We start from the raw sequence: 23,747 nt of genomic DNA, 5'->3' as shown, positions 1-23,747 counted from the left end.
TCACGAAGTCACAGCCATACAGGATCCTAAAAAAGTAATACATTTTTTGTATCTATACTTTTATTACAATAGGGTAATAGATTTAGGTTTTTCTTAAGTTTATTTTTATTTTGTTGACTTTTTGTCAAATTTAGTATTAGTTTTCAGAGTGGGTTTGCTAGGTTTTATTAGTTAAGTATAGTTGCAGTTTAGGTTTTAATTGTAGTTTTAGTTTTTTTTTTATATACTCTTTTAGGTGCAGAACTCAAAAAGGTAAACGTATTTTGATTATACATTTGTTGAATAATACTCTGCTAAAAATAGTATTTTTAATAATTTTTAAAAATAGTATTCAATGACCGTCTTTCTCTCCCACATTTTGCGAGTCACCGGTGTGTTATGCTGTTCATCTTCTTCTGTGCTGAAATTAATTTTGTTGTGCTTCTGTTAGGTGACAATAAAGGCCCATTACAAAGAAAAAATGGTGAGGATCAGGGTAAGGTTTTTAAATATTTTAATACTTTTCTTAAAAAAACAAAACAAAAACAAAAAAACAAAGATGCTGTACTCCATTATATGAAGATGAATCTATTGACCTCAATGCCTCACTCACCAACATACCAACACATTGTTCTGGGTAAAATAAATCATAGAAGAAGAAAAAACAGCGAAGGAGAAATAGGACACCTTGAAGATGTGAAGAAAAGAAAAGAAAAAGTAGAAAAAAAATCCAGAAAATGACAGAGCAGAAAACACTCCGGATCTCCGAGCCAAACCTCAAGGAAGAGGGAAAAGCTCCCGCTTCCAGATCAACACAATGGCACACAAAGTCCAAAACGCTCTCAGTGCGGACGACGACGAGCGCGAGGTCAGAGTGACGAAGGACAGAACAAAGAGAAGCCCATCGGAGACGACTGAAACTGTGATGATGGTGGCAGGCGAGATGGGCCGACCGACTAAAAATATCCACATGAAGGGAAGAAAACAAATAAAAATAAAAGAAATATATATAAAAAAAAGACTAAAACACTTAAGTGCAGATTTATCCAGTAAGTACAAAATGATGGGACCTAGGCGCGTAAAACTCCTTTGAAAAAGACAAAACCTGTTGCATAACTTTCGATTTAAAAGGCCGGGAAGAGGGGGAAGAAGGGGAAGCAAAATTTTAAATAGCAATGATGACAGTCTTTAATATAAAGTGAAGAGACAATGCAATTTACATGTAAAAAACGTGAAACAACTTTCAGCACTCAATGGATTTGTTTTGGCATAGAGTTAAGAAAAAATAAAACACAAAACAAAAACTTAAAATGTGAGAATAAGACAGACGAAACAATCCTCTCAATAGAATCATAAAAAAAGTTTTGTTTTTTTGTTTGTTTTTCTTCTTTACAGTAAAGTCTACAAAATCAAAACCATAGCTCAGAGATGAACACAGACACGAGCTTTGCTCTCCACAAACGATATCCCTCTCATATTCTTCAATGACTTACTTTTTTTGTCATATATAATATATATATTTGTGTATCTATTTTTATATATATATATAATATGTATAATTTGTAGGGCGTGATTAGTTTACAGGCCGGAGCGCTAAGGCAAGGGACGCACTTTGAAAACTTATGAAACATGGTTGCTTCTTCCGTGGTCACTCCTGATTGTTGCAGAGGGGGAAGAGGAAGGTGAAAGGAGGTCTTATAAAAAAAAACAAAACAATAAAACAACAAAAACAAAAACAAAACACACTGTATCCTGAGAAAACAATAAGCTTCTAAATGATAGCTGACGAAAACCTTACAAACTTAACCACAAGAGTCCAGATTCCCCCAGTGAAAATCTGAGGGGAGAGGAGAAAAGTGAAAACAGAGCAGGCCGTTTCATTTGTTCTCCTGTTAGCTAAAGTCCCCCAGAAATAAAGAAAAAGAAATTGCTCCAGTTTATAATTTAACATAATGAAGGAGATTCAATTTCGATCCTCCTAAAATTTTCAGACTGCTCATCCCATCGTCCTTGGAGATCATTAAGTAACCAGTGAACATCAAGCAGGAAACCCAGGAGGGAGAAAGGCCGTTTCTCTACGTTCCCAATCACAACAAGCTAACGGGGCCGAGAGGTTTCTGATAGGTCCGGGCGGTGATGTGGGTTTGTGTCGTCGTCGGCAACCATGTATCTCAGAGCTGTTTCTCGTGACGCTTGTACATTTGCAAACGTAACTTATCAAGTCCTCGTCTCGTGCTCTCTATTTTTGTTGTTTTTTTTTTTCCTTTTCAGAAAAGACTCTCCTCAAAAATCGCCATCAGGTCGCTCTGGAAATTGATGTCGATGTTGTCCGCCATCTGTAGAGAAAACCAAAAAGGTAAAAGGACGATGAGATGCAATTTAAAGAAAAAAGTGAGAAACAAACGAGCAAAAAAAAAAAAAAAAAAAAAAAAAAGTGCGTACGGCCTCTCTGAAGCGCCGGTCCCGTTCGCGGAGGCGCTCCCGGTCCCTCTGCTGGTCCAGAGCGCTGTGTGCTGCTGCTGCTGCTGCCACCGCTGCCGCGGGCGGAGGGGGCGGAGCTTGTTGTTTGGCGGGAGCCGGCAGCGGCTGAGGGGAGTGAGTGGGCGGAGAGGAGACGGGGGGAGGGGTCGGAGCGAGGGGCGACTGTCGCCCTCGGCGACCGTGCTCCGTTGTGTCGTCATCGTCGCGGCTGTGACACGGAAACAGGAAGCAGCAGTATGTTTTTATTTGATCAAGTTACCTGGTGCCACTGATGCTGATGTAGGCCTTTTCAAAATGATGCAAAATTAAGCCAAGCAACACAAAAAAAGTTTTGGAAAGAAATGAAAACTTTTGTGTGGGAATGCAAAAAATTCTGCGAGGGAATTCAAAAGACAAAAAATGTCCTCACCTCCCCCTTTTTTAATTTTTCTTTGCTAATTCTGAGTCGTTTCTTCATCATTCGGAGTGAGCAGCTTTCTGTCCCTCTTACTTACCGTAGCATCTCCTGCACTCTCTTAGCCTGCTCCGCCTGGGCTTTCAGCTGTCTCTCCCGCTCCTCCTTCTCCATGGCGACGCGCTTGTAGCGCTCGAAGCTGTCGCTGGACGAGCGCAGCGATGACGTCGGCGCAGACTGGGAGCGTTGAGCCAGGCTGGCCCAGGAGCCCATGTTCTTTAGTTTCACATCCTGGGACAGAAACACAGCAGGATTAGTGGGAAATAAAGACGGATTTTATTGGGTGTGGCACTATTTTATTATTTTTTTGTGCATACCGGTGTCTTTTTGGGTGCGATGGGGGTCTTGGGTTCTTGCTTGATTTTGTTCTCCGGTTGGGAGGCGGGCGGCGACGGGGAGTTAGGGAGGCGGGAAACGGGACGAGAACCATCCAGCGGCTTCATCTCCAAACCTAAACACACATTTAGGGAAAAATGAGGAACCAGAGCAACGTTAATGCTTCCAAACTCAAATTTACATTTTGATGGGTTTTCCCTCCAAATATTTCCAGATAATTAACAGTATTAACGTTTCAGCACCTTGATACTCCACTTAATTTGAAACACAATGTTTTTGTTGTCTTCAGATTAGGACTGCAACTAACTAATTATTTTCGTAATCGATTATTCTATGACTATTACATTAAAAAATTGGCACATTTTTTTCCTTTAACCACATAGGCCGACTTTTTTTAATACAATATTATAAATACATTATAATATGCAAACAATTCAGTTCCCTTTTTAAATAATAATAAAAAATAAATTAACATCTTATTGCCTAAAATGCAACAATGTGAATTTGAACCAGGGAAAAGTAAAACTAAGCCACCCAAGAAGTTTTTGGGGAAAACAAATTTACAGATTTAGGTTTAACATCTCAAAAGCAAAATGTACAAAATGTTTTGCTTTGTACAATTTTGGCTCAATTACTGCTCTATGTTGCTTTCACAGCAACCTTTTTTAAGTCTGTATAATCCAGTTGCTAAATTAGTCGATTAATTCATTTAATCGTTTCAGGCCTACTCCAGATTTGAGTACTAAAGGGATATTGCACTTTTTAAAAGTGTTTGGACTCAAGATCTGCTTCATTTTGAAATCTATAAAACTTAAAACATTAAAAATTTTCTCTGGATTTGATCAATCTTACAGAAACGCTGTTTTACCCTTCCTTAGAGAATAAACATTTCACTCACTGTGTTTGTTGTCATGTTTGTGTGCGTCTTGGCGGATTGCAGGGCTGAAAGGTGATGAAGGTAGACCTGGAGACTGCGAAGGCTTCTCCTCTTTGACTCCCACCAGGTTGGACCTCTGCTCCTACGCCATGCCCAATCACACAGAACTCAGTGCAGTCGCCACACATCGATACAGTGATGCAACGTTCCCGATTGGCTTACATGCTTCTTGGTCTGTAAAGGTGACTGCTGTCCCATTGGATGAAACTGAGGCATTTGAGGCGAATGCATCATTAGAGGAGAGGGGCTTTGACGCAGGCAGCCTAAAGCACAGGGAACAAGAAGTTCAGTTTATCTACAGCTGAACTCTCTAGCACCACCGTATGGATGAATACCAGAATGACAACAAACAAAAAAATTAATTAATTAAAAAAAAAAAAATATATATATATATATATAGAGTTAGTAAATGTAAAAATCTAAACATATGTATCTTAATCTTATTAGATGCAAGGTTCTCATATGCTAATGTTATTAAGAGCTGTGGAACTTTCCAGCTTATCTCCAATCTGTCCTCTGTCACTACGCTGGTAGTTTTCAGCTGTTTCAACAAGTAAAATAAAATAAAACTCTGAAGGAGCAGAGTGGTGGAGTTGTTCTGTTCTGCTATGTGATGTGGAAGCCTGGAAATTTCAGCTCTGAAGAGAAGCTTCGTTCTCAAAGGTGGAGCTTCATCCACCCAGGTGTTTTGAACAGTTGAATGGTTGCCATGGGAGACTAAAGGATTTCTCTAAATTGCATGAAAGAATCAAAGCAACACTCCAGGTATGTTTTTGATGAGGGAATAATACTATCAGCTCAAAAATACTCCCCCTTTAATGTTCTCTAAGCAGGAGGTTGTTGAAAGTGAGAATTTATTCTCAATCAACTTACCTGGTTAAATAGAGGTTTAACAAAATAAAAAAACCCCCACTGTGTTTAATGTAGTACCTTTAGTTGAGAAGGCCTCTGCTGTGTTGTGTGGGGACGGCTGCTGCTGATGCTGGAGCTGCTGGACCTTCTGCTGCAGGACGACGCCCTTCAGCTGCTGGGATGCCACCGTCTGGGAATTCGGGAACAGCTGGGGAACGTGAGCCGGGACGTGTCTCTGCGTCTGGGTGGGTGGTGCCACCGCCAGGCCCTGGGTGTGTATCGACTGCAGGAGCTGGGAAGCGACCTGCCCGGGCGAATGTGTGTGCTGCAGCGGCTGCAGCGGCTGCAGCTGCGGCGGCGGCTGCTGCTGTGGCGGCATGGTGACCCGGGGCTGCAGCGACTGCAGCAGGTTGTGAACCTGGCTGAGTGGCGGCATCTCGGAGCTGTTCGGCACGGGCTCTTCGTCGTCCTCCAGCAACGCCTGAGGAGGTTGAGCCGAGAGGGTACCCAGGATGCCGTGTGACGGCGGCGACGGGACGCGTGGGCGGAGGACTGGCTGCGGGAGGCTCATTGGAAGCGTGGGTTGAAGCTGCGCGGGGACGGCGGGAGGCGGAGGAGGCAGCAAGGATGGAGGAGGTTGCGGTGGTGGCTGCGGTGGTTTGGGCGGAAGAGGTGCGGCGCGGTTGCTAGGTCTGGATGGTTGCTGGGGGAGGGCATTGTGGATGGCTGCAAACATGGAAGACAATCTTTAAAGCCTAATCCAACAATCTATCACGACATATTCTATTAAAAACGTAGCAATGTGCGGAAATTAGGGTTTCGACTCGGGCTGGACGATACGGCGGAGAAACATATTGCCTTGCATCAAAGAATCAAAGCAACACTCCAGGCATGTTTTTGATGATTGAATAACATTATAACATGATGCAAAGCTCAAAAAAGTTTAATTTACATAAAACTTCCCCTTTAAAAAGTAATTTAGGCTGCTATGTGGATATGCTGAAGCCGCAGCTCTGAAATACCAACCTGGGGAAGGAACGATGGGATGCTGGTTTAGGAAGGGATGCGTGCCGGTCGGCGTCTGGTTGAGGGGTGCGTTTGCATTCAGCAAGCCCGGGTGTAACGCTGCCCCGGCAGCGGCACCGGACTCTGCGTTTGACTCGGTCAGGTGGGAATTCATGAAATGTGCCAGAGGGTCGAATCCCGAGGACAGCAGCTGAGACGAGTCCAGCGGCAGGACAGAGGGAGCGGATACAAACGGGGGCTTGGACTGGAATAGCTGGGGTTGTGTTTGAGGCGCGGAGGCGACTTGGAGCATCCCACTGGGAGGAAGAGGAGGAGGAGGCGGCTGGTGGTTCCCTCTCTTGGAATCCTTGATGGGTAACGTCTTCTTCTGTTGCTTGGGAACCAGCCCTGTAGCCACGAGACAAATGAGATTCAAGAGAGGAAGAAGGACAACATTTACAGGCTGAATACTTGAGGGTGCCAATCAGTAAAAACACATAAGTGAAGTAAAGACACTACCATTCTCAGAGTCCTCGCTGTCTGAGGAGTCGCTGCTGCCTGAAGATGAAGATCCTGTCTTTATCTTGGTCATTTCCAGAGACTTCTCTACTGCAACAAAAGCCATCAAACTTTTACAACTTCAACAAAACAAGTATTTAATGTCCATATCAGATTGGCACAAACACAACGAATCCTAAATTGAACTGTGTTTAAATAATCTGTACAGAACAAAATAGAATTCAGCGGTGTAAGTATTGTAGATTTTGAATCAGAGCCGATCAAATACAGTCCAGTTTTAATTAATAAATGCAAAGTGAACACTGTACTGTGCCAAATGCACCAAATCGTTTGGAAAAACCTGTTCTCCTCCTCGCCTGTGGAGGCGCTGCACTGAGAACCACTGAGGGAAGCGACACAGAGAGCAACTTCTTTCCTCATGAAATGTAAACAAACATGGCGAGGCGTCAGATTTTTAGCAGTTGTAGGATTTTGGTTTTGTCGTTGGTAAAAAACCATAAGCCACTTGATAATTAATTTTATGAATTCATTTTTTTTTTTTGTTTTTGAAGATTTTATTTTAGAAAACTGTGGATGTTTTTCACCACTGAGTTTCTATAATTCAGAGTGATGTCACCACACCGTGAGTCGCCATCTTGTTTGACAAGCTTGTCTTACAATTTCTAATTATTTGGACTTTGAACAGACAGAAGGGATGACTGAAATTAAGCCGAGAATGAAGCCACTTTTTTGAAAATATTTTCAGGCATTTGTAATTTTCTTTTTAAGTGAGAAAAAAAAAACCCTGATTAAAAAAAAAAAAGAAGGGAAATAAAATACTTATTTTTAAAACCTGTAGCCCAGACAAACTCTTGATAACAGAGTTAATGCTGACTATGCCCACAGAACGGGTTTCTGTTGTCCATCTATTTCAACCAGAACTTGGTTCAAAAACCCACCTGATGGTTTTTTCTTCTTCTTGAGGCAGCTAGACACGTATTTCTCCAGCTCCCTCAGCGTAGACGGCTTCAGGGTCTCAAAGTCGATCTCGATCTCATCGGGGTTCGAGTTTTTCAGCGACGGCTCCCTCGTCTGGATTATGTGCACGACTCGGCCAAGCTTGTCGCCGGGCAGTTTGTTGATGTCCAGGCTCAACTGGCGCTTCTCCTCGTACGACATCGGCTTGCAAGAGCCAAAATCTGAAGAAGAAAAAAACAAAACAAAAACATTGCTGATGTTTACACTGGGCCTTTGATTAACCACAAAAAAAATTTCACATATTTGATGTTCATTCTAAAATGTAAAAAAATACTTTAGATATACATTTATACAAGCTTGTTATGTGAAGCTAAATGGGACAACTGAATAGAAATGAGTCTGGAAATGTAAATATTTGTATGACGTTTCCAGAAGCCGTCATGCTTCGCCTCTGCTCCGTATGAAACACACCGATGTCATCCTCCGCTTCCAGAGAAGCTGAAGGCAGGAGAGCGATGGGTCCTGACAGAGGGGGCGGAGCTGGCCGGCTGTTTTTGACGTCCTCTTTCTTACTGCGATGGACAAATGATGGATTTAGTCCGACTTCAAGCAGAGACGTCGTGACTGAATTCTGCAAAGGAAAACGCACCTGGGCTTCTTCTTCTTCTCCTTTATTGTGACGGGATCTTTACTCTTGCTTTTCTTAGAAGTCTGAAGCATCGCGGGAGGAGAGGTTTCTGCGGGTTCCTCAGCTTCCTGCTTCTTTTTATGCTTTTCCTTCTTCTTCTTGTCTCTCTCTTTCTTCTTGGGCTTGCTGGTCGGTGGCTGGGAGAGCGCCGCCAGCTGCTCATGAACAGCTTTGAGCTAGGAGGTTGAAAAACACACACATTAGGTCAGGAAACACCACAAGGCGTGAATGATCTCCTCTGTGGTTGGGTAAAGCCAGCCTCCATCCTCTAACCCAGGGATGGCCAAAGAATCTGCATGGCTGAATTCAACTGATTTCTTTTTTTTTTATGATGACACTTGTTGTGAACTGTTGGAATATAAATGAATTGAAGTGATTTGAATTCAGGAGTACCACAGATTTAGCCTGCCAGCTCAGACGGTCGTGCAGACAGAAATATAGAACAAATGTTACAGTGAAATTTTCACTGCCGGACCAAAGAAAAAACAAAAAAGGAAAAATTTAAATTTTTTTGAAAAATTTAAAAAGTATTGGCTTTTAACTTAAATGAATTAAACCATAAGCATACAGTGATTTTTGCTGAAAACTCAAGTAAAATAAGAGTGAACAATTTCCTAACGTTGCAGAAAATACACACCAACAAAAATCTAGACAAATATATTCAACCTGAAACATGCAAGAATTTATTTATTTTTTAGGGTGGGCCCATTCCAGACCTTGGGGGAAGCAGTGGACTGAGTCTGGAATAGAAACATCCAGAGCCACCGTGCACAGGCGTGTGCAGGAAATGGGCTACAGGTGCTGCATTCCCCAGGTCAAAGGTCAAGCCACTTTTGAACCAGAAACGGTGGCAGAAGTGCCTGACCTGGGCTTCTCTGTAGCCCAGGTCAGAGTTTGTCTCTTAAAACGACTCGTTTGTCTCTTAAAAGTGTTTAAAGTTCAAGTCAGACCGATCGTTTGCTAGTTTCCTGTTATTGTGTTAGTTTGTGTATTCATGCACAGAAACCCAATATACATTTCTACGCCCCACTTTGTTAGTGTAGATAAAGTGCATGTCATACAAATTCAACAAGCAACATTATAAAATAATACATACACCTAATAAATATGTCTTTTTCTGTGGATTTGCACTCCAACCAAGTTGGACCACTGAGCAACAGCTCAGTGGTCCAAAGTACTTTTTTAGGATGAAAGCAAATGTTGCATGTCATTTGGAAATCAAGGTGCCAGAGTCTGGAGGAAGACTGGGGAGAAAGAAATGCCAAAAGGCCAGAAGTCCAGTGTCAAGTACCCACAGTCAGTGATGGTCTGGGGAGCTGCTGGTGTTGGTCCACTGTGTTTTATCAAGGGCAGGGTCAATGCAGCAGCTATCAGGAGGTTTTGTAGCACCTCATGCTTCTATCTACTGAAAAGCTTTATGGAGATGAAGATTTAATTTTCAGCACAACCTGGCACCTGCTCACAGTGCCAAAACCACTGGTATTACTGACCATGGTGTTACTGTGCTCAATTGGCCTGCCAACTCTCCTGACCTGAACCCCAAAGAGAATCTGTCGGATATTGTGAAGAGAAAGTTGAGAGACGCAAGACCCAAAACTCTGGATGAGCTTAAGACTATTGAAGCATCCTGGGCCTCCATAACACCTCAGCAGTGCTACAGGCTGATTGTCTCCATGCCACGCCACATTGAAGGCTGCAAAAGGATTCCTGACCAAGTAHTGAGTGCATAACTGAACATAATTATTTGAAGGTTGACATTTTTGGTATTAAAACTCTTCTTTTATTGGTCGGATGAAATACGCTAAATTTTTGAGACAGGGATTTGGAGTTTTCATGAGCTGTATGCCAAAATCATCAGTATTAAAACAATAAAAGACCTGAAATATTTCAGTTGGTGTGCAAGGAATCTAAAATATATGACAGTTTAATTTTTATCATTACATTATGGAAAATAATGAACTTTATCACAATATGCTAATTTTTTGAGAAGGACCTATAGTTTTGACATTTTAATGTATAACAAAAAAACAAAAAACCAAAGGTTGAAAATGTTTGGACAGCACCGCTCTGACCTGCTCCTGTAGCTCGGCCAGTCGATGTTGTCGTTCCTGTTCCGAGTCTCCTCTGGACGACTCGGAGTCGGAGGAACTTGAGCTTTCGTCTTCCAACGCAGCAGACGGAGGAGGGGCTAGTCGGGTGGGGGGGACGGAGAGGAGGGCCGACGACGGCGTGGGGACCGGAATGGGCCCTTCGGACTCGTCCGGCATTTTGGCGAAGCGCATCTCGAACACGTCCTGTTGGTGGTGGACAGCAACAGAAACTCTCAGGTCAAAAAGTTTCCCATTTCAAGACAAGACGAACTGACGATGTTTAGTTTATTATGAAAAAGTATAAATAAATTCTAGATGTCGGTGACAATGCGCTTGATCCTGTAAATTAAGCACTTTTCCTCTGTATCGGACTGACTGATACTAAACCTCAGATATCGGTATCGGAAGTTTAAAAAAGTGGATCAGTACAGATCTGTAAAGAAATTAAAACTAAATTGAAACATCAAAACTTCTAATAAATGACTTTTGCCTTCTCCTGCGGCAATCCTGCTTGCTTCCACAAGGTGGCGTTAATACATCAAATTGTATTTGTGCTTTGAATTAAAATGTTATGTATTCATTAAAAACACACACAAATGAAAGTTTCCACAAACATCTATGCAGAAATTCTTGAAAATAAAAATGAAACCCAGTGAAGAAATGAGGTGAAGTCAGTAAAGAGGATCGGGGAAATTGGAATCAGAGGTTTTTCAGCTGGAGTGGGCCGACCAATGACAGGAAACTCTTTTAAATAAATTTTTTAAATATATATTTTATGTTCTTTTATGTTTGACATAGGTCAAGACAGTGTTCCTACAAAGTGCTGTGTGCAGAGTGTGTGCTCCCTTTCTGGGCAACTACATCAAAACAAACATGGCGGACGGAGCATCTATTTACCATCTAATGAGGAATAAAACTATTTTAATGTTTAATGGTTTGGAGTTGAAACTTTTTTTTAAGTGAACTGCAGCAGAGTGCAGAGTGAAACATAAAAAGAAAACAACACGAGTCGTTTGTCTCTTAAAAGTGTTTAAAGTTCAAGTCAGACCGATCGTTTGCTAGTTTCCTGTTATTGTGTTAGTTTGTGTATTCATGCACAGAAACCCAATATAAATTTCTACGCCCCACTTTGTTAGTGTAGATAAAGTGCATGTTATACAAATTCAACAAGCAACATTAAAAAATAATACATACACCTAATAAATATGTCTTTTTTTCTTTGGATTTGCACTCCAACCCGAGACTTATCACTTGTTTATTTCCACTTGAGCTTCATAATGTTTGACAATTTGAATCTCTAGGATTTTTATTTTTAAATACACATTACACTGAAATGCACATATTTATTTGTGTCAAGCTGCAATGGCGCTTTTCACATATAATTCACTTTTTAAAGAGCAAAGTTTTTGTGTACATTTTAACATGTGGGATAGAAAAATTTATTCACTTTGTAAAAAAAATAGATTGAAATAAAAAGGGGTTTTAAACAGGAAAAAACAAACGTGTAGAAAACCTTGATTATTTAAAAAATGAGCCAACAGATTATTATTAGTGGTGGTCCGACCACAAATAATGCGAACAGAAGATTTTTTCCCGTAAAATCCCAAATAGCAGCACATCATAAGTTGTGTTTGTCTGGAGTCTTTCAGATTTTGTATTTTATTTTGTTAAATCAGATGAATAAATTCATAATGCCAGATTGTTTTCGCTCCTCTGTGTGCGGCTGCATTTACCTGTAATTTACGTGCCATGGAAACAACGTCGTGATCTGGAGGATTGTACTTGTAACAGTTGGAGAACATCAACCGGACGTCTGCAGCAAACTCTTCAGGGTCTCTGTACTGCCTGTTATCCAGCTTTTTCTGAAGGAGACAAAAACCATTTAGAATGATCAAAATATTTATGACAAAACATTTTAAATTATCAACTTTTCCCGTTTCACGTAATTTAGAATTGTGAAATTATTTCTACAAACTCAAATTATTCAATTCTTTTTCTAGATAATCATTTTGTATTAAAATTAGATTAATTACAAAGCCCGCAATTAACTTAAAATCTTTAATTGAATCCCACCAATAGAATCAACTAATCAAAAAGTTGAAAAGCCTCGACATCATTGTTGGGCTTTCATAAATTATTTAAAGGAGTAGTACATAATCTCTAAATGTGAAAAATATTTTAAATAGTCTAAAAACATATTCCAGACGTTGACAAATAGAAATAATTTTGAATCTCCTCACACACCTGAACCAGTGTGCTTTAATGTCAGACACTAACTGCGTTTCCATTCACTATAGTTGCACAAAGAAATTTGACAATTTAGAAAAAACTTTTTCGATAAAAAGTTTTTGGAACTAGAATGAGGTGTTTTTTCAGCTGCGATAACGTTAACATGTTTTGAAAAACCTGCAATGGAAACATTATTTTCACATCACATATGTTGTTGATCACATGAGTCATGTGATCAACAACTGGATGTTGCTACTATAGGACACAAAGAAGAAGACGAGATGATGTGGTGGGAGGATGATGACGCGATGAATTAGTTCGTGACATTAGCGAAATATCGACAAAGTTCTGCACACATTTGTAATGAAAACGCAGCTAATGAGAATGTCTTCGTTTATTCAGTATGTAAATATCTTGATTAAACTGTACAAAGCTGTTTCACTCTATCCTAAAAAGTTATTGCACAAGTAACCCTAGACTTTAAAATAATAATAAAAAAGAGGTCACCTTGATGGTGCTGAGATCCATCGGGTGCTTGATGATGTCATGGTAGTCGTGCAGGCCCAGAGATTTGGCGTCGACGGGTTTGTGAAAAGGCCAGGCGTACGCCATGTGCTTCTTGGACAACATCTCTCTAACGAGTCGTGCGCAGAAGCGGAGCTGATCCTGGCGCTTGGATGTCGCCGTGACGCCCATCTCCAGGCCTCCCCCCATGTGATGTTGGGAGTCCGGCTGCAACGAGTCCCGTTTGGGCTGCTTCGACGGGCGGGCGCTGTCTCGGCGAGGCCGGGTCACGTCGGACACCGGGGGCGACTCGCTCAGCTGGTCGTTGGCGGTGGGGGTGGTGGTGTCCGCTTTCCTCTTCTGGCTTTTCTTTTGCTGTTGTCGGGGATTTGGGGTTTTCCATCAGAACAGAAACATTTGGATGTGTGTAACACAACGAAATGTGGAGTCATTGGTTACCTTGATGAGGGCTGGGGAGCTCTGCAGCACCGGCGGAGGATGGAGGCCTGGGTGCGTCATGGCTGGAGGGGGGACAGACGTCATGCCTTGGGGTAGGACGTCAGAGGTGGAGAGGATGAACTGGGGTCCTAGATGTGAAGCATGGTTTGTGGGTGTGAGAGGCACCCGTGGGGGTTGTGTCTGGACTTGGGAGGGGGCCAAAGGCTGGGCCTGCGGTACGGTTTGGGGAAATGGTTGAGATAAGGAATGGATTATGGGCTGGATTAAGGGCTGGGTTAAGGGCTGGATTAAGGACTGGATTAAGGGCTGGATTAAGGGCTGGGTTAAGGTCTGGGTTAAGGGCTGGGTTAAGGTCGGGGTTAAGGTCGGGGTTAAGGGCTGGGGTAAGGGCTGGGGTAAGGGCTGGGGTAAGGGCTGGACTAAGGGCTGGGCTAAGGGCTGGGCTAAGGGCTGGGTTAAGGGCTGGGTTAAGGGCTGGGTTAAGGGCTGGGTTAAGGGCTGGGTTAAGGGCTGAATGAGGGGCTGAGGTAAAGGTTGGGTTAAGGGGAGGGTTGGTGTGCCACGGGTGTGTGGAGTGGTTGGGGGCGATGAAAAGCCTCTTGTATGCGGGGTCGTTGACGGAGATGATGACTCTTGGCCTGAATCCGACATAGTCATCAGAACTGGAACGAAGGATGGACGTGTGAGGACAAGAGGGAAGAGAAATACCAAATGAAGTGCTATTTTCAGGGTTCCTACAGCTTAAGGCAAGTTAAATTCAAGACTTTTTAATGCCAGTTGAAATAACATTTAAGACAAACTTCACAGTAAACACAAATGAAAAAAAAAACAAACAAAAAAAACACCCCAGTAAGCAACAATTTCCTCCAAGGTTTCCGCCAGAAAACTTCCTAAGCCTGGTGGTTGGGCCACTCGGGCAGTCGTTCATCCAGGAGCCCATTGTGTTTTTGAGTTAAAAATGTTTAAAGCTGACAGGAAATTTAAAAATATCACTTGATAATTATCTGTTATTGAAAGATTAATGCCTAAACACCATTTATAAGGTCTGAGAAAACTCAAACATTTTAAAAAGACTTAAATAAATAAGCAATGCTAAGCCTGGTGGCCCGACAGGCTTATAATACATTGGAGGAAACCATGTCCTCCTTGTTTTTTTAACATAGGGCTGGACAATTTGGCTGAAAAACATAACACGAAATAAACATTTAATCAGTCAATAGATAACTATTGATTAGTTTTTTTTATTTAAATATTTGAAATACACCCCAGTGAAGACCCGCCTCCTGGCTCTGATTGGTTGTTTCTAGTTACCACTGGAAGCAACGTGAGAAGGCAGAGGAGCTCGATTTTTCACAGATTATCTGTCTCATGCCATCACAAATTAGGGACCGTTTCAACAAATATGTAAAAATATTCTTTTATAAAAGTTACATACTACAGCTTTAAGGCCTTATTTTTAGATTCAATGCGTGTAGAGACTTTTTAGGATCAGCGGGAACCCTGTGTTTTACACATGCAAGACAAATGACATAATTTCAAATAACAGGAAATTACACACCTGAAGCGCTTCAAACAAACTAAACCTGATTTAACCATTAAAATTTTGCTACACAATGGCAAGTTTAAGCCTGTATGTGCCCTGACAAGCTTAACGAGTCAGGTAAGCACCATTTACACATCAATGAAAACAAGTCTTCTCAGCTGCTTTCCACGTTGCATCTGCCAGAAATCAGATGTTCGTGATTAAACATGTATTTGAGGATAAATCTACTCACAGGGATCTCGCCTCCCTGCACGACGACCCTTAGTGACCACGGCAATCTCCGCCTCTTCCTGCGGCATCTCTGTAATCTTCTGCAGGAAGAGCTTTTCCAAAGCCTCGGCCATAAGGACGATATCATCCCCAGGCTGCAGAAGTGAGAGACAATATGAAAACCAGAGCGCGTTTCAGACTGACAGCATACTTTTACAATGAAATCCAATACATTGAGATTTGGGGTTGCGACGTGACAAAAAGATTAAAAATGGAACAATTTTGCAAGATATAAACTTATTCTTTTTTTTTTTTTTTTTAATTTTGCTCATAACAGATGAACTAAAGCCCTGTTTTTCTGTACTGTCGTAAAAGAAGAACACAATGTGTCGCTCGTCAAGGTTAAGTGTGATTTCAGCGTGTGACCTCGGCTAACCTTGTTGTAGATGTAGCAGTTTGTGAACATTGTGTTGAAGTCTTGGATACACTCCTGGGCATTCCAGTAGTAGTTGCTCTCCAGACGTTTCTTTATGGTGCCCATGTCCATAGGACTCCTTATTATCTTGTAGTAGTCCTTTGGGAGGAGAAAAGTAAAGAAAACGACAACTCTGTGAAAGGTGGACTGAAGAATTCCCAATTAAATTACAATTAAAAACTGTCCATATGACCAGGATTGTTACTCTTAGTATTTTCTCCACTGTATGTTCAATAGGAGTAGCAATACGTTTGAAAATATGATTAAATGCAGTTACTTTGTGCAGTTTGGTGGTACAAACCATATTTATTAATGTGACTGGTGTCCTAAAGAAGCATATCACAAATGGGAATGTTTTTCAAGAGCAGTATTTGTGTTTGTGGGGTTATAATTGCTGTAACACAGTCGCAGCCATACAGTAACCTATATAAAAAAGTAGTGATAAATTGTTCTTACAGCCACTTTTATCGTTATCAAAAAAGTACAACAAAATATGATAAAACTGAGTCCATATTGCCTCATTTATAAACTGATCAATTAAACTAATCAACTAAAAATAAAAGCTTCCACTAAATATTTTCACACATTAATCCAATATATCAAACTACTACAGGAACAAAAACAAGATTAAACGAGTCTTAACTATACCAACAAACTAATCTGTTTTCAGCTAATTATTTAAGTATTTATTTACTTTAATCCCTCAATTCTGATTTGTTTATGAGTAGAAACCAGGTATTTGCACGGCTGTGTGGTGTTCGCATGTAAAATGAAGTTGGCAGCAGCGTCTGCGGCAACACTGGCTATACGTCGCGACTTCACGCACGTAAAAAATAAATAAAACACGACTCACGGGCAAATTAAGTTTCACTGCGTCTACAGGTGCTTGGAAGGGCCATGCAAACTGGTGTTTCCATAATGTCTTCAACACCACTTTAAGCAGGTACTGAAAAGAGCACAGACAAAACAAAAGGAAAATTATTGGTTCGAGGGGAACCGCAGGCTAATGGGGGCATGAAGACGAGCTAAAGTGAAGCTACCTGGAGTTGGTTGGTCTGTCGTTTGGGTCTGGAAGGGTTCCATGTTTCCGGAGGAGGTGGGTTGAAGGGGAGAGTCGGCGTGGCAGGAGGGAGGTGCTGGCTGCTGCCCGCCTCCAGTCCGTCTCCCATCACAGCAGAGGGTTGCAGTGGCCGAGCAGACAGGTGAGATGGGTTGGACCTGGCAGGGGCAGGTTGTAGTGGGGGGAACCCCCTCAGGCCATTACATTCCTCCTTTGACCCTCTGAAAGGACGATTGTGAGACAACATCAAGGGCACTGATGTTGTTAATGGAAAGATGCAAAACTAACAGAAAGAAAACGCTTGAGCAGATATTTTAATAATTTACTGCTGGTTTTCTGCTCAAAGAAAAAGACTCAACTTTCTGAGAAAAACTTAACTTAGAGCAAGAAACTGCAGCTGTCTTTATGTACTTTGTGTTTCATCACTTAACAAGACTAAAGAAAATGACAAAATAAGAGCTGTGAACTTCTTAAACTTCACTGAAAAGTGCTGATTATAAGTAGAAATGCACTGATCCAATATTAATATCTGTATCAATACAGATATCAAAATAAAATCTACTTTGGATATTGGCGACAATGTGCCCAATCCAGAAGGGCGGATCTATACATCCTAATTCTATGCTTTATGCTCTGAGTGACTTCATGCTCTATTATTTATTTTACATTACATTTATAATTTATAATTACACTTTCTGAACCATTTGAAAGAAGGTTTGTTGAAGTTTATTTTTTACCTGCTACTTTTGTCAGTTTCAGTTTATTATATAATTTAGATTGGCTGTTCTTATCGTAATTGCACTAATCGAGTGAACAAATTAAAGTTATGTTTTTACAAGTTTGACCAAGCTTGTGAATCTGTTTGTGTATCTAAGTGTGCTGTAGTGGTGCAAAGCTAGCAAATAACTTTTTAATTCGGTACATTTATGTCTGTATAAAAAAACACAACAACAACAACAACAAAAAAGTCAATTCAGCACAGTTTTTCTGTATCGGATTGGCTGATATTAAACCTCAGATGTCTGTATCGGTATTGGATGTAAAAAAAAAAAAGTGAATTGGTGGATTCCTACTGACAAATATTACTGCTGGTTTGGACGCAAAGGACTAAATACAGCTTCGACTCCAGATAAAATGCAAACAAGACAATATTGTCAGTAAACATAATTTCAACTATGCAAAAAACAACAACAAAACGTTTCATTGTGCAAAAAGCATGGCACAAACTCACAGCATGTATTATTATTTGTAAAAAGCAAGGGTGAATTCTGATTATCCTCCCCCACCCCAAAAACAAAAAAACAAAACGGAGCTTTGCCCAAACACTTCAATAAAACCTTCACGCTGTCAGATGAGGGAGTGACAGCCCTATGCAGGCCCACTTACAGTTGACACCAGATATTAACATAGATTCTATAAAAAACTTTTTTTTAAAAATTCTGGCAGTGTTGGCAACATTTTTTCAAGTGCCAAAAACAAGAGTATTTTTATACTTTCTTCGTTATTTTTTCATTTTGTTCTTCTTATGATCTCACACAAGTTAATAACAGATGTGGTTAAATTTAAATCAAATATTTTGAATTCTGTTCAATCATTCAAGAATTTATCAAAGAGAATTGATTTCAGCAACTCTAAATGATCTCAAACAGGCATTTAATCCTACTGAACCTATTAAACAGTCAGTAAAGAAAATGTTTGTGTATATATGTATGTAAATATCTCATCTCCGCTGTATGCAAACGGATTGATGCAAAGACGTTACGAAAGTGTGTGAGCGGCTGATTCAAAACGCAACACTCCAGGACTAGTGCAGCGGACTGCGCCATGCGCCTCATTTCTTTCCATAAAGATATGCTCGACATGCTGAGGTGACGTGCACCTATAGATCAGACCGCCGGACCTCAACCAACAGTAGTTTCTTCAGTAAAGGTGAAGCCTGGAAGTGGAAATAAAAAATAAAAAAAATCGAGAGGGAGTCACATGTCACCGATGGGGTTTAAACTTTTTAACGTTTTTAGACACAGATTTTACATGTAGTTCTCAGTCGGCTGACTTCCACTCTGCATCCATGTGGTTCTGTGATGGCAGCCTTAGATGTGAAAACTCCCATGAGCGCGGAACGTGAGCTTCTCTGTTGCCGATTTGTGAAAAGCCAAAGGTAGCTTAGTAAAGATTTCATTCTTTCGGCTTGCTTTTTGATGTAGTACTAGTGATGTTGCATTAACATGTATAAAATGTGGCCATATCAAAACAAACCAGAACTAAAAAGGCACTAAACTGAATCCAGATGCAGTTGGTCTCTCGTGCTAAACACCATGCTAAAACTAAATTATTCCATACAAGTCCTCAATCTACAATGGAAATATTTCAAAATTTAAGTGATAAAGGTAATGTCAGTGTGTTTAATCCAATTCACTGTAGCTTTCAAAGTTACAGCAGTAGTGTCTAGCATTCAGAATACTGAATGTGTAAAGCTTTGGCGTTTCTATTGGTAAGCTTTAATGTCAACATTTATGCAATTGTGTCAGACAGCTTAAAGGGGCGGCATCATGTATTTTCCAGGTATATAGTGCCATTTTGTAGCATAACTATGTTACATTCAGTTGTTATAAAAATGCTTATACATCAAATATGACCTAAAAGAAATTTCACGGCTTGAAATTAGGCTTCTGTCTCTTTAAGAAACTCGTGCTCTTTTTGAAACTCCACCTTCTGGAAATAATCACTACATGGCTCCTCTATTAACCTTTTAACAATATTTTTACCAGCGTTGCTCTGAGAAATAGCTTATATAATGAGCTCAAGTTCCACTAGATGTTTGGTAATTGCTGCTGGCTAGTCTGAAGGAGCTGAGAAGCTCAGAAGCTTAGAAACTGCAGCACCGAGGAAGAACCAGGCCTCAGGCATTTCTCAAACATGCATGAGAGACTCAAGGCAGGTATGTTTTTGATAAGGGAATAAAATTATACATGATGTAAAGTTGTAAAGTTAAAAAAGCTGATTTTACATTTAAAAAAATGCACCTTTAAAATAAAAACACACCGCTGCTTGGTCTTGGACCAAGCATCAATTCCATGCGGGTTTTCCCAGGAGATCACACCATTATAACAATAAGTACCCTATAACAGCCATTTCATTTCGATGCATCTGAACAGCAAACTTTAAGTTGGCCTGACTAAATCACCAAAGCGAAAACTTTGGATTTCATTAGATGATGCTAGAGAAGACAGCAGTGCTAATGTTTTCTGCAGCTTTCAATGTAACAGGTTCTTGCTGAGCTCCTCTCCGTTTACGCTTTAAACTTGAATAAATCGCTGGCCCAGATTGTGTAACATCTCCTGCACTTTTGTGTTGCTAATTTTGACCCGATCTGAGAAACGATCTTTGTGAAACTCACATGGTTGATGCTGTGCCGCTGTGGTCTACTCCACTAGTGTATTCATATCTCAGTTGGTGAGGCGGCACCTTTCTGAGGAAACGTGGGATGCTCGTCAGCGACACGCTGTGAGTTCAGGGAAACCACAACACATAGAGGCGAGTGTCAAACCTGCGAGAGAGAGAGACACAAGAGTGAGTGCCCGAGGTCTAAGACGAGTCACGTCCGATGTCGTTAAGTAACCAAAGAGGGTAACGTAAATGGTGGTGCAATCTAGTGTACATGAAAACAGAATAATAACACGATACTGTGACCAGTATCGTTGTGTTAGAAAAAAAATCTAATCAGTTTTAATTAGACAGATTTGTTGATAAATACATTAATTTTATTGTGCATCTGAAATCTCTCAATTTCTGAGATCTCTTTTACTTGCTATTGCAAGTTGTAATTTTTAAGATCCAATAACAGAATGAGGAAAACATACAAATCCAGTTTCCACTGAAATAGTAACAAACTATTTCATAATTTGACTAAAATTTTTACTCAAGTCATTTTCTATTTTCAACCACAGTTCTAAAAAAGGTATGGCTTCAAGACTATTAACATACTGTTCATTCAGTTTTTAAGTCTAATAAAAGTCAAAGTCAAAGTTTGGAGCAGTGGTGACGCTTCCCACTTTGCTCTTCTTTCAATATAAAGTAATTTATCTTGTTTATGAAAGATAAACAAGAGAAATATTCATCGTTCAAATAACATTAGTCCCGTCTATTACAGTTATTAGGGTAAACAAAAGATTGCAAGCGCAAAATCTGGAGCAGTGTGTGTTTTTACCTTAGAGCAGGTTAGCCAACAATGCCAATCGCCCGGCAAATTAGCTAGCATTAGCTTTCGGTTAGGGCTGGATGATATTAAAATGTATAACTGTGATATTATCATCTTATTTTTGCCGTTGCTCAATGTATATTTTCACTACGCTCAGTGCCATTCTATAGAATAACAGTAAGCTTTTTTATTTAAATGCTTCAATTACATCAGCAGGTGTTTATTGTATATTTTTATTCACTCCTCCACTATTGTGTGTCATTAAAGGATATTTAAAATTACGTACTTTTTTGCTGACCATTTTATTCAACTACTTGTGACTAAAGTAGAATTTAATTCTTAATTCAGAAATAAAAAAACAAGGTTATGTAATGTCAGAAGCACACTTTGTAAATTATCACAGACAGCCATTTAATAAGCAATTTAATAATTGTTGGGTGTTTTGGTTTTTAAAGTTCTCGCTTAGTTTTAAGGTGGCAACATTTTAGTCCTTGTTTTTATTGTTGGAAATATATCAAAAATAAACAGCGAAATTATCTCGCAGATTAACCATGATATATGGGTTGAATAAACTGGATAAATTATCATTTTTCTTTTATTCTCATGTAGTCCTATTTGTGTCTGTAATAAAGATGACGATGAATCACATTCTAACATTTTTTGTATGATTTGGGTTTATATAATTCTACGGATTTCACCATTTCAGCTTTCAAAACTGAATTTCATTTTAAATCTTTAATATACGCATGATCTTGATATCATTTGAAAGTTTTTAATCCTTTTTTTCAATAACATACTACAACTTCAGACCAATATTTTGTTGACCTACGAATGATGACTTTGTCAAATGGAGACAATTTTGCAGTCTAGTCAAATCAGGTATTTTAAGAGCGGCAAATTGTGATATACTCTTAAATTAATAGCACAGTGTTTAATATAGCACTTGATTTTTAAATATGGTTATGTTCATAGCGATACTTAAAGAAATAAGATTCTATGATAAAGAATGCATTGCGTACTTTAAAGAAGGCCACAACTTCTTCACACCGAGGTAATAAACTATATTTGTTCGGTTCGCCACCATTAAATTTGTATTAAAATTCGTTTGACCCAAACAAAAACTTAAAAACCCAGCTTGCTGCAGACCTTTCCTCACTAACCTTCCATGATCGTGGGTCGCCGTGTTCACCATGATCAAGTGACAGCTGTGTACGTAAACAGCGTTTTAGAATACCACTCCGACAGCACTGGTGGTATTCTAGAAACACCGTACGTCGCGCTTCACACGAGTTTCTGCGCCATAGTGCATAATCTACGCACCCATTAGGACGTAACTTATGTCACGAATACGGCCTACGGGGCTACAAACAAACAGCCTAGCAGCTAATTGACTAGCGTCTCAGCGACCTGCCGCTAACATGTACACTGACAGCACCGAGTGACACCTGTCACGTAAGTCACCTCAACAAAAGTACCTAGACGTTGAAGATACGACACAGAACGTGCACGAGGAGACGAAACCGTACACAAAAATGAGGCAAAACGACATATATCCCGTGTAGCCAAACCGGTACAAGGCCTGCGAGGACAGCTCATGCTCCGCTTGCTGAAGCACTCACTGACAGCGCGGAAAATACGCCAACGAAGACTATTTTAAACACTTCAGCAGACGCCCACAGTCGTACGCTTTCTTTTGATATGCCGCCGACATCCAAACTGGACCATTAAAGTCTATTTTTACCTTCTTCAGTCGCTTGTCAGCGCCCGTAGACCTTCCTCGCCCCAAATCCAGAACAAACAGTACCGTTCGACGTCGATGACGCCAGACGTAAAGGGGGCGGGGCGAATGTGTGTCAGACGAAAATGTCACCTACAGGCTCGCTCCTCCCACTGGTGCGATCACGCAACACCTCGTAATAGCTCCGGTCCAGAAAAAAAGGCTGGTGTAAACTTTAGACGAACTGAGCTACAGAAGAAAACTGCCTCAACAATAAATTTAACAGCTGCAGATAAATTCCTGAGAACAAAAGACCGTGCCACAACACAAAAAGTCAATAAACGCATGCTTATATACTCTTATTATAATTTACAATTTATGTCACTGTTCCAAGTGACATAAATACAGATTTGGTTTTGAAACGTAGAGCTGACAAAAAGCTCCTGTAACCCTTTAATAGAGTTACAGGATTCAATAAATTCAACTGGTAATAAATTAAAAAAAGTACGTTATCTCCACATTGTGATGACTAGAGAATCTATTTTTATTTTAGCCCAAGTTTTCATTTGAAATTTCCCTCAAAACTATAAACAAACATGCTGATTATGCTCTAATAGCTATTATTTAATAAACAAAGGCAGTTATAATTCCAACACATGCAAAAACAGTATAATATTGTTAAAATGTTTTTTTTAAATGTACTCGTTATTTTTTTATTGGAAATTTATGCAACAAACCAAATGACCTGGTCCATAGTTGTAGTGTGAAAAATGTCTTATAAACAGATGGAATCAATTTACTAATAAGGTGACATCTGAAGGTAAGGTGATCTAGATTTTATTGAGAGTATTAGAGTAAGAAGAGGCTAATCTATATGCATGCTGCACTTTGTATTTTGGGATAATTTCTTAAACCATTTCACCTTACACTTAATTATATACTACTTTGAGATTATCACTTCAAATCCAAACAATTTTTAATCAATAGGTCAAACTCAAGCAATAAATAACGGTTGCGTAAAAAGTTAGAGCACAAAAACACTCAACCATAATGT

General features: G+C 40.1%; 1 protein-coding gene across 2 annotated transcripts; it reads right to left on the bottom strand.

Annotated features, from left to right (window-relative positions):
• Positions 1–476: 476 nt before the first annotated feature.
• On the bottom strand, positions 477–22,817 carry LOC103475011 (bromodomain-containing protein 4-like). 2 transcript variants are annotated; one of them, XM_008426414.1, is made up of 22 exons: positions 22,718–22,817; positions 20,176–20,325; positions 16,759–16,999; positions 16,572–16,664; positions 15,680–15,817; positions 15,266–15,398; positions 13,491–14,152; positions 13,035–13,406; positions 12,032–12,160; positions 10,281–10,502; positions 8,170–8,384; positions 7,992–8,092; positions 7,502–7,741; positions 6,564–6,653; positions 6,066–6,452; positions 5,118–5,765; positions 4,350–4,450; positions 4,149–4,269; positions 3,232–3,365; positions 2,955–3,145; positions 2,422–2,668; positions 477–2,315 (listed from the first exon to the last, which is right to left on the bottom strand). In XM_008426414.1, the coding sequence occupies exons 3-22, from the start codon at positions 16,885–16,887 to the stop codon at positions 2,247–2,249; spliced, it is 4,422 nt and encodes a 1,473-aa protein (XP_008424636.1). In that variant the 5' UTR covers positions 16,888–16,999; positions 20,176–20,325; positions 22,718–22,817; the 3' UTR covers positions 477–2,246. The 2 variants fall into 2 exon arrangements, with proteins under 2 accessions (XP_008424636.1, XP_008424707.1); XM_008426485.1 differs by having other exon boundaries at positions 6,564–6,650.
• Between the last annotated feature and the right edge of the window lie 930 nt (positions 22,818–23,747).

This window comes from Poecilia reticulata, linkage group LG1 (genome assembly GCF_000633615.1).
Source record: "Poecilia reticulata strain Guanapo linkage group LG1, Guppy_female_1.0+MT, whole genome shotgun sequence".
NCBI lineage: Eukaryota > Metazoa > Chordata > Actinopteri > Cyprinodontiformes > Poeciliidae > Poecilia > Poecilia reticulata.
The sequence above is the reverse complement of the archived record's forward strand: the minus strand, read 5'-3'. Positions and strand labels throughout refer to the sequence as shown.